The 11,482-nt window shown below is 29.9% G+C and overlaps 2 protein-coding genes and 1 long non-coding RNA gene across 5 annotated transcripts in view; 1 reads left to right on the forward strand and 2 right to left on the reverse strand.

Moving 5' to 3' along the window:
* Window positions 1-11,482, reverse strand: part of DAT (Sodium-dependent dopamine transporter) — a 156,104-nt gene that overhangs the window by 132,269 nt on the left and 12,353 nt on the right. The gene's annotated exons all lie outside the window — the stretch shown is intronic.
* LOC106678326 (uncharacterized) lies at window positions 6,454-8,702 on the forward strand. Of its 2 annotated transcripts, XR_010842989.1 has the most exons (3): window positions 6,454-6,708; window positions 6,776-6,868; window positions 8,452-8,702. It is a non-coding gene; the product is annotated as an uncharacterized lncRNA (long non-coding RNA). The 2 variants fall into 2 exon arrangements; XR_001342744.1 differs by lacking the exon at window positions 6,776-6,868.
* LOC106678321 (UBX domain-containing protein 6) lies at window positions 6,965-8,355 on the reverse strand. Its single transcript, XM_014416768.3, has one exon. It carries the CDS (start codon window positions 8,084-8,086, stop codon window positions 7,073-7,075), a length of 1,014 nt encoding a protein of 337 aa, XP_014272254.1. The 5' UTR covers window positions 8,087-8,355; the 3' UTR covers window positions 6,965-7,072.

Raw genomic sequence — 11,482 nt, forward strand, 5'->3', positions numbered from 1 at the left:
GTTTTCCGCTGTTATGGTTATATATCTCGATTCTTACGTTCATCAAAACAAAAAAGATCTTTGGCTAAAAAAAAAACTGGATAAAATGAACCAAAATTATAATTTACATTAATTTATTTAAAATATTGTACAATGTATGCTACAATCTGAGCATAAATTACATAGATATGTATAAATTTAGACATTTATTTAGAACATTATAATTTATTTAACATATTGTATTCTGTTACAATCTGAATATAGATTATATATTTATGTATAAATTCAGACATTTATTTAGAAAATTGTAATTTATTAATAATATTATATTATGTTACAGTCTGAGTACAAATTATATGGTTAAGTATAAATTCATATATTTATTGAGAATATTTTAATTTTTTTTTAATTACTACATTATGTTAAAATCTGAATATGAATCATCTGATTAAGTAGAAATTTATTCATGAGAATTTTACTGAAGTCCTTGTATCATAAGTTATGCATTTAAGCTAAACTATTGGTTCACCTATTCGCGAACACTTTTATCTTGTTTTTGAACATCTTTAAGTTTTTTTTTTTGTAGTATTTTTTTAGTAAATAAACTTTCCTCTGAAAATATTATCCAAGGAGATTAATACGATACTTTCTTGTTGAGGGTCTAAAATTTAAATGCAAATTACGGATTCTTGAGTCTGGTAGAAACGTAGTGGGGACATCACGGAAATGATAGTTAAGAATTGATAAAATCACAAGCGGAAGCTGAGAGCTCTTATCTACTGCGATGTGATATAATATTTCATGGGGTTTCACTGATATTATTTTTTTAACTTCTGCACAAACAATAATATTAGTAATAATAGAAATAGGAAATAATTATAAAAATAGGGAATGATAATAAAAATAGGAAATAATAATAAAAATTGGAAATAATAATAAAAATTGGAAATAATTATAAAAATAGGGAATAATAATAAATGTAGGAAACTTCAAAAGATCCACATCAAGCTGGATTCGGACGAATCCATTATTACTGGCCACACAGTGCACCATACCAGACATACTCGTCATAAACAGGAAAGAAAAGAAAGCTAAGATTATAGACATTGGGATACTAAACGATAGTATGTGTTAGTGAGAAGCTTTACTCATTTCTTGGAACAGAAATTCCAAACTAAAACCAGAAACAACTGTTCTTATATTTAAAACAATCCTAGGCCACTGCTGATGTACGCCTGTGCAGTCTGGGGAGCGGGATCATTCACGAAAAGGAAAAAACTACAATCTTTTCAAAATAAAGTCTTAAGAATCGCAGTTAATGCTCCTTGGTTCATAAGAAATAGCCAATTGCATCGCGAATTACATATGGATTCAATAGAGGATTACATCAAAAAACAGTTCATGAAGATCCACTCCCAGTTAAAGGAGCAGTGACCTACAACCTGGGAAACCCAACCTCAACCCGAATACTGAAGCCCAGACTGCTGCAGGACATTCTGTTATAAGATGAAGCAGTGTTTAAAATAATTAATTCATAATCACACTACCTCTATTTTACTTTTTATTATTACTTATTTTCTTTATTCATTATTATTTTTTTTCTTTTCTATTTTCTTCTCTCGTCCCTTTTTCAAATTAACTTGTTTCTTTTTACTATTAGAGGGCAATTGTTTGTTGTTTTGTTAAGTGTACCAATATCATTATTTTTTGTTATTAATTTTACTTTCCTCTTTTATTAAGAATCATTATTCTTATCTATTTATTTATTTTTCTTCTTTTAATAATAACATTGTTTATAGTTCCATCCGAAAACGCCTGATCAAACCCAAATCCACTAGATCAGTCCTGATACAACCCTCCCACGCTTCGGTTCGGTCCATTGTTTACCAACATTTTAGCGCTTCATTCTAGTTACTAAGCCCAGCGATCTTCCCTCCCCATCATATTCGCCACAATGCTATAACCTGATTTATATTTACCGTGTCCAGTACCTTCAATTCAGCATTGTGTAGTCTTCTAAATTCACCGGCTAACTCATCTTTATATTTTACGTAATACTTTATTTTCAAAAACCTTAATGCTCTTTTCTTCCCTTAGTGTAAGATTCGATGTTTCATACCAGTAAAGGACAGTAGGGAGAATATTAGTTTTATAAATTCTAACTTTTAAGTTCTTGGACAGAAAGCGTGAAATTGAAAAATAAATAGCACATCCCGCCTTCAACCTTGCTTTTATTTCGTCATCAATTTTGTTTTTTCCAGTTACCATAAGAACCTAAATATTTAAACCTCTCTACCTATTCAAGTGTATTTCCTCGTATATCTATTTCACCAAAATTGCTCCCGTTTCTACTGCTCACCATATATTTTGTTTTACCCGTATTTATTTCTAGACCTAGTGCCTTACTATATTTTATCAATCTAGGTGTATTAAGTTTTATAGTTTGTTCATCCTCACCCAATAATACGAGTACTAAACCATCAGGTTAATTAACCATAGGTAATTTACAACCTAAAGTTAAACCCTTTCCGGTATGCATAATTTTTCTTATAACGTATTCTAGTGCTAGATTAAATACGCCAGGTGACAGATAATCGCCTTATTTAACCCCAATTGAACCTCATACTACTTAGATTAATGATTACTGATTAGAATTTTATGAAACTTTCATGATCGTCCGTACTAGATTTACTAACTTCTTTGATATTCTTTACTCAATTAAAATAATATATAGCTGCTGGCGGTGAATAGAATCGTCAGCCTTTTTGAAATCTATGTAAAGCTGATGAACTAACCCTTTGTACTCCAACTTTTTCTGCTAGATTTGCCGTAATGAAAAAAATTGATCAATAGTGGAACGATTTCGCCAAAAAACCAAGTTGGTGATCTCCGACGATAATTTCTTCAGCGTATTCTGTGATTCGATTAGTTAAGTTTGAAATAAATATTTTAAAAGGAGATTCCTGGATAGTTATGACAGTCAGTTCTCGGTCCGTTTTTTTGAATTGGAATAAGATGAGACTCTATAAATTTTCCAGATCATAAACAATTATATTTAGATTATAACCAAAAAGTGTATTTTAAATAATCCAGCTTCATCACATGCTTTATACTTATTTTTGCACATAAGTTCATTAAGAATATTGTCAGTTTCCGCTGCTGATTATCTGATGACTATTTCGACTTCTTTCTTACTTGGCACTTCTATCAATTGTTTAACACTCTGGTATTTAATAGGAGGTGTATGACAATTCATTCCTGCATTCAAAATATTGTGAAAGTGATTCTTGATATATATTCTTGATATATTCTTCCAATATATCTACCACCGGATTACCTAAATTATTGCTATTTTTATTTCTTATTTCTGTCACTAGGAAGCCCAAAAAGGCATGCTAATACCTTAATACCATTGTATATATTACCTAATAAAGGTAATAATTAATAATACCTTTGTACATTTTGAATACCATTAATACCGGTCAATACCTTTGTATTAACTCTTACGTTTTCTTCTTCTTAAGATATTCTTTTTTTTTTTTTTTTATTTCTGAAAAAATTAGACTTTTCATTCTGTAGGGCCGGGAATTAAGTAGAATTGTTTTCTCTGGGATTATTGAGAGTTTTTAACTTGGCGGATTTTCTTTGTTCACAAATTTTAAGACAGTTGTCGTCGAATCAAGATTGGATTTTTTTACTTTCCCATTTCACGAGACAAAAATAACAGACCTCTTTAGTATTATCTCTGATTCCTAACCATAATTTCTCAATATTTTGACAATCCTCAACTAAAGGTTCTAACGCTTCAAATCTATTTTTTATTTCGAGCGCGAATCGATTTCTATTTAAAGGGATTTTTAATCATGAGATAGTTGACCGTGGATGCCTTTAACATTATTAAAATATGTAACCATAATATGAGATAAAGAGGCAAAATAAAAGTTAAGTTAAAAAAAAAAATTATTATTATTGTTATTATTTATATTAAATTATGTTATTATTTAGTTAAACTTTATTATTATTCTTATTAAAAATTTATTATTATTGTTGTTTTCAAAATTTTTTTTCTATTCATTTCTTTCATTTAACTTAACTTTTATTTTGCCTCTTTATCTCATATTATGGTTACATATTTCAGTTGTTGCATATATTTTCTTTCTATCAATTTTCTTTTTCTTTCGATAATTTCAATTTTTGAATAATTAATAAACTAATAATTCATATTTCTTTGCATTATATAACTTCATTTTTATTTTATTTCCTGAATTATTTTGTTTTACCTACTTATTCAATTACCTATGTATATATTTTATTTTCCACTTCTTTCATCACTTTATTTTATTAATTCCATTCTGTACAATTATTTACTTATGTCATTCTGTTTATATTTTCGTTTTTATTTTCTGTATTCATTGGTTGTTATCTTGTTCTGTTCTCAGCCCTGAGCAAGGCTAAAAATTCTGGCCGAAACGTTGGCACAATTAAATAAGTTACTTCAACTTATTTGTGTTTTATTTTGACCGCACCCCCAACCATCTTCTCCTCGTAAAAGGGATTTTAAATTTCTCTAAATTGAAATTGTCAGGACAGAAACAATTTTCATTTCTCTCCTTTATATTAAGTATTTTTCGAATTTACGCGATTAATAGTGAATGATCTGACCCACATTCTGCCTCACGATAAGATCTCACGTTAATTATATATTTTTCAATGTTGTCCAGGATATGATCGATTTGATTTCTTGTATGCGGATCCAGTGATTTTCACTTATATTTATTAATATCCTTATGTTTAAACGTAGTACTTTTGATTATTAGTCTTGTTCCATTATTGTTACTATATTCGTGCAAACTTTCTTTACCGATCTCTGGATTAAATACATCTTCTCTCTTCCAATGTTTGGATTTGCATCTCCTAATATTATTTTAATAAAGTTTCGTGGTAATTTATTGTAAATTTCCATCAATTTATCGTAGAATTCGCATTTAATCGCTTCATCACTGTCTTCGGTTGGAAAGTGAATGTTTTTCAGCGCGATTTCAAACCCACGTCCTGAAATATTGCCACCTATGTAACTAAAAATTCTAACGTTGTGAAACTTTAAATTTTTCCAGTTACCATATTTTACAAATATAAATTCTGCAACAAAAACTTATTAATTTTATTTCAAAATTAAAAATTTCCTACAATCATTTTGAGTTTACAATTAACTCATCTGTATGGAATGTCGCTATAATAATTTTTCAGAAGGAGATTTATTGATTTCTGTTAGTACACTCCTCAATTACTTATATTCATTGAAGAACAATACAGGAAAAATCTGTTGTCATTATAAAGATATGAAACACGAAAAACAACAAATAAAAGTGACTTTCATTTAATTTAAAGATATTTTCAGGAAAACTGGATATTATTGCTGGCTGTTATTCAATGCAACAACTTATGTATAAGTCGTTTATGGGATTGTAAAATGATAGCTTTATGTATTTTCTTATTTACACTTTCTTCATATATATTCTTCACGTAATCATTGTTTATATTGGTTTAAAATATGCGCTGCCCATTGTTATAAATGTCGATAAGTTGATGATAATAGTTCAATGATACTTGAGGAATTCGGCATTGGCTTTGCGCTTGCGCAAGATTATTATAAATGGAATATTGCTCTAGATGTCGACATGAATATTGTTAATTAGTTCATTCTATTGTACTGATTAAGAATAATGGCGGATTGTCAATTATCATCCACGTCATGCATGAACTATGAACTTTTAAGAAAATGTAAAAAAATGTAGGAAATTTACTGTATAATTTAATGTATAATAAAATTATAAAACATTTTGATAACGAAACATTATACTGGAACCATGTTGAAAATATCATCGAAAATAAACATTTTTTTTTTAACCCGTTCTATGGCTTTATTGAATTATCTAAGAACAGTATACGGAGCGAAGTATACTGAAAATATAAATTGTAATCACAACCGGTATCAGAGCTGTAAAAAAAACACTATATTCAGATTTTTAAACAAATCTTAAAATGAATATTTTTTAAATAAAATTCACAAATTTTGTTTTAAAGACTCGAAAACTGCCCATAAGTCGAGAATCCTTGGACCTATTAAAGGAAAATTTGGAGGGTTCTTAAACTTAATTGGAGTGTTTCAACCTGGCTTCGAACCAAAGTATCTGCAAAAAACTATTTTTTTTTTTATATTGTAATTTTTCAGAATAATTTTATGATATGGTATGGTTGATTGTAAATGTTTGAAAGAAGAAATTCCCCTTTCAAGTTCTTCAAAATCTCAAGACAAGATATTGAGTTTCTAACTGAACCATAATATCTTGACATAAAATAAGCCCCCCCCCCCGAGAACAATTTTTTTTCTCAATATTTTCAACATAAATTTTTTTTTAATGCTGAATCAAAATCTCACGCCATTTTTGGTACAAACAAATACTGTGAGGTTAGTTTACGATATACAATATACTCGTACTTAAGTTATTTCAATATTTTTTTTATAAGAAAGTTATTATTTGTATTGTGTTGTTTGTTTGTTTTTAAAATCGAGATACAATGAAGCAGTTTCTGGGTGTTATATTATTTTTTTTTCAATTCTTAGGGCCCTTAAGATGAAACAATAGGAAATGGCTCGAATTATTATCAGTGTGAAATCATCCAAAAAGTTTCATCGAAATTAATGAAGATATACCGTGCAGTCCCCTTGTAAGTTATAGATAGATTAATATATAATATTGATGAATCATGAAAAGAGACTTAATTGTTTTTCTAGCTCTATTCCTCTCAGCGGAGAGTGATTCATTCTAAAACTGATTTGAGAAAAGAGTAGTAAATATGAAACTGAAAGATAGACGCATTCTTGTTGGTAAATATATTGGGTAGATTTTTTCAATTTTTTATAGCTTTGTTGACAGTCAGACAAATAAAATATTATGTTTAGTTTTATTTATTTCTCACTTCAGAATATTTCAGATGATACTTTATTTAAAAAAAAAAAAGAAGAGTTCAAAAATATTTTCAATATACAAACAAACGAAAAAAGTACCATCCAAAACACTTTGTATTTCATTCACTGCTTTTTTTCTTTCAAAACATATTTCTGACCTGAAGATTTCATTTCCCATTTCAAGAGAAGGGTTATGGTCGGATATAACTCTAACTCGAAGAAGGTCTTTTCCTCGTCCAAAACGTTGAACACTTTGGAGGGCAATGCCATAAAATTAAAGTCGTCATAAAAATAAAATTGAGACTGTAACAAAGATTTGAGGGAGTAAAGTTTCTCCTTGATGGAGAAGATAGCTTCGATGGCCATCCCGTCCGGGAACTTGACCCTGATCCTGGTATAGGAGTGTTCCTCCTTCCCTACTTCACCTGTCTTCGCTCTGCTCCTCAACTCCTTATTCTTCTCCAACTCCTCATCTCTGTTTTTCTGCTCTTTCTTTAGATCTCGGAGCGTCCAATCATAAAACTCATCTGCTACTTCTTCATCTTTAGCATCATCTTTTGGATGAGTGATTTTCAAACACCTGTCCAACTCCATTTCGAAACCTGTGACAGATCTCAGCGATTTCACCATCGATTCTAGATCGATTGCTTTACTAGGATTGTAGATTAGGTACGGTTCCGCATTGTCCTTCCCTCCTAGCGCGGTTTTGAACCCAATCGCAAAGAGGAAATCCAAGCCACCTTCGATACCAATGACCTTTTCACTGAGGACCGGGTTGGCCAACCTGATGCACCTGTACTTGTCGTTATCTGGAAAATCGATTAGATTTCTCACATATTTCTCTAACACTTTGACACATTCTTCTGATTCTTTTGCAGTGTTTAACGACTTGATTGTCAAAACCGCAGCTAAAATGTCATCTGCTTCCTTTAAATCCGCTAGACGCTCACGGAACTTGACTTTCCAGTCTCGGAAACTTAGGACTTGGTCCCCTAGCTCTGTACAGCGAAACATCAACTCTTCTTCAGAGAGCATGCTGAGGTTCTGTGATGGTAAAGTTGGAGAACGTTTCTCTGATTCCTTTTCTTCTTTTATTCTCAGTTGTTTGTTTCCTTTACTGCTCATCCTTCTCCTCATATCCTCCTCTTTATCAGGTTTGCTTTCTTTGGTTTGAGGAAAATTTATCAGGTTCACGAGGCATTGCTTTTATTTGTTATATTGTTCCTTATGCCGGTTTTCATAGTATAATTTGCCTCTACCTATCCGAGAATAGATGGATTGTAATTGAGGAATTCTTCAACCTGACCGTCTGTAGCCATCTATAACCTTTTCCCTAACTTCACATTAACAGTACTAGAAATTTAGCCTTGCCTGCTTGAATGTTAAGTCACATGTGTTATAAAGAGTTGAAACCTCTTCTTAAAAATAACCCTTATTATTAGAATGGAATAACTCTTATCAATGTATAATTCATATATTTATTGCCTCTGTTTTTATCATAGAAAATCTATATGAATGTTAAACATTGATGAATTTTTCGATGATACCAGTTCTGAAATAATTGTTCTCCTTTCTGCTAAATGACGTTGAGACTTGTATACCGCATCGAACATTGACCTTCAAAATCATGATGTAAATTAACAGTGTGATGAAGCAAAATAGCAATTGTGAGAGGGAATTATCTACTTATACAATTAACTGACTCGAATTGGCTGTGACTGTTCCTCCATTTGAATAAATCAAATAAAGTACAGTTCTCAATTCTTTCTTACCATCCATATTCAAACAATCTAAATCTCAAATTTATAAAAAAAATTAAATTCTTAGTTTAATCAAAGCTGAAATGCTTAAACGCAATAACTTACTGGGATACTCAAATTTAATTTAATGCTTTTTATTCAGAGTATATTTTTTCTAATATACGCTTGAAATTGATAGTTTCAATTGTCATCAATTGTATTTTTAAATAATTGAATTTGAATCATTGTTTGTTGGAATTTGAGGTTAGAGAACAAAAGATGCAATGTCTAGAAAACCGGTTTCCAGTAATGACTGTTATTATTGCTGTCTCTTACTTCCTATACGTCCGTAGAACATAATAAGATTAGCTTTGAGACCTTCACTCCTGGCAACAAATTTTTAATTAATTGCATAATTTATACCTCAACGTGTAACCCTCTAAATTAGCTCTGGATTTGTTTGTAATTATTGAGGTCCAAACAAATATTTACCAACGTTAGATTTGAATGAAGAAAACATTTGTGTACACAGAGTTATCAGTATCCAGAGCTAAATTCAATCTTCGTTTTTTTGACTTTTGCACTCTTAAATTTACGATTTGGATTTGTTGTACTTTGTGAGGATCCTGGGGCTGTATTGAGAATTGCCTGGGTTCGATTTGTAACTGTTAGCTGGGTGATTGTTCCATAGTGGTAACCAAGAAGAAGAGAAATAAAGTGATAACCACAGTGATGAATTAATAGTAGACCGTAAATTATATATAAGAAGATGCGACCTGTACAGACCATCAATAAGTAAAAACTTATATATTAGTATTATCCAATCACGCGGGAACAACTCGATAACAACCATGAACCTATACATCGCCATTTTATTTATTATGTTTTTTAACTTGGTTTTTGCTATTAGCCGTGACGAGGACCTGAAATTCTGGCCGAAATGTTGGCATTAAGAAGTTAATTGTTACTAATGTGTATTCTTCACATACCTCAATCCCAACTAAGTAGTAATGAGAAAACCATAACTTTGAAAAAAATATTAATAAGTTCTTTACTGGAGTAATTAAAAGTATAGATATTTTATTTATGATATTCGATTCCTTACTGATATAGGAAATTTAGAATTATATATTTTATGTCTTTTAACGGAAGTATGTTTCTCGAATAAATTGTTTTTAATAAGTCATAAATTGTTTGTAAGTATCAATTATTATTTTGTCGTAATTACACAATAATACTGTTAAATTAAGGTTAGTTTACTATACTTCGATTACCATAAATATCGATTACTATACTTATATTTACATTATACTTTCTCAATTTTATCGATTTGTCATTAGTATTGTCAGTTTTATTTTTTATCTTTAACTTTCGTATTATTTTTGGATTTTTTTCATACATATGTCAGTTTTATATTTCAAACTTTATATCACTTTTTTTTCTGCAAGTCACTTTTATATTTCTGCATTAGTTTCATCTTCTTCCTATCTTTTTCTTTTAACTCTGATGAATAATTATATTATGGGTCGAGACGTTTGGCATTAATTTTTTTTTTCTGACTGCCATTATTATTTCTTTCTTGATTCAGACCAAATGCCAATAATTTCTACAATATTCTGTTCACCGAACTGGAGATTACTTAAGCCTGGATTCAATCTGCAATGAAGAGGAGGGAAGAAGTCGAAGAATTAATAGGTATATTCGAGATTAGGGGGAAATGATTGGTATTTAATAGCGATAAACGGAGGATTTATGAAATCCATACTGCCAGTCCTGAATACAGTCCCTTGGGAAATATGATACAGAACTTTACTTGGATTGAGGATCATGAAATTCATCCTCCAATTCCCTTCCGATAACGTTGGCCCTAAGCCTCTTAACGAGAGAACTCTTCATAGATTTAGCTAAATATGTTATAGGATTCTGATACATGATGAAATTTCCTTCGTAATATTTTTAGCTATCAAATTCTTTTCCTTAGGTTTCTTCATTCGATTTTTCTAGTCTATTAGTTTTCTTGTTAATGAACTCAATGCAAAATCCTTTTTTTAAAATTATTAATCAATTTCATATTGTTTTATTAGACAACCATATTCATAAATCAGTTTGTTAAAGTGGGATGTACTTAGCACTATTATGAAGTTAACCATCGATATTTTAATTCATAGTCACACTACCTCTATTTACTTATTATTATTATTCATTTTATTTATTCATTATTATTGTTATTTTATTTTTTCTCTCTTTTCTTCTCTCTTCCCTTTTCAAATTAACTTGTTTCTTTTTACTATTAGAAGACAATTGTTTGTTTTATTTAAGTGTACCAATATCATTATTTTTTGTTATTAATTTTACTTTCCTCTTTTATTAAGAAGCATTATTCTTATCTATTTATTTTCTTTTTTTTTTAGCATTGAAGCCTATTCCAAGAATAAATTCAAAAATTTCAAAATATGTACTTTATGAGAAAATTGGAATGAAAATTTTAAATTAGATTTTGAGTAACTTAATAAGGTTACCTTATCTTAACCTAAATAATGTTGCATATCATATGAAAAGGCATGGAATATACTGTATAAAAACTCCTTATTCAAAATCTCTAGCTAAATTATGGAAGCTTCTGCAACAATTTCAAAATTTGTTATCAGTTTTTAACTCACTTATGAGGACTGAACCGCTCTCGATTAAAAAAAAAATATATAGGAAACATTTCTCAATAATATGAGATGGTAAGATTCTGAAGTGTGTTGAGTTGATGTTGGATGACTGGTATGACTAAAGTTTATTTACTGTT

The sequence above is a fragment of the Halyomorpha halys genome, unplaced genomic scaffold, assembly GCF_000696795.3.
Source record: "Halyomorpha halys isolate HHAL.00 unplaced genomic scaffold, Hhal_1.1 Scaffold10.1, whole genome shotgun sequence".
Lineage (NCBI taxonomy): Eukaryota > Metazoa > Arthropoda > Insecta > Hemiptera > Pentatomidae > Halyomorpha > Halyomorpha halys.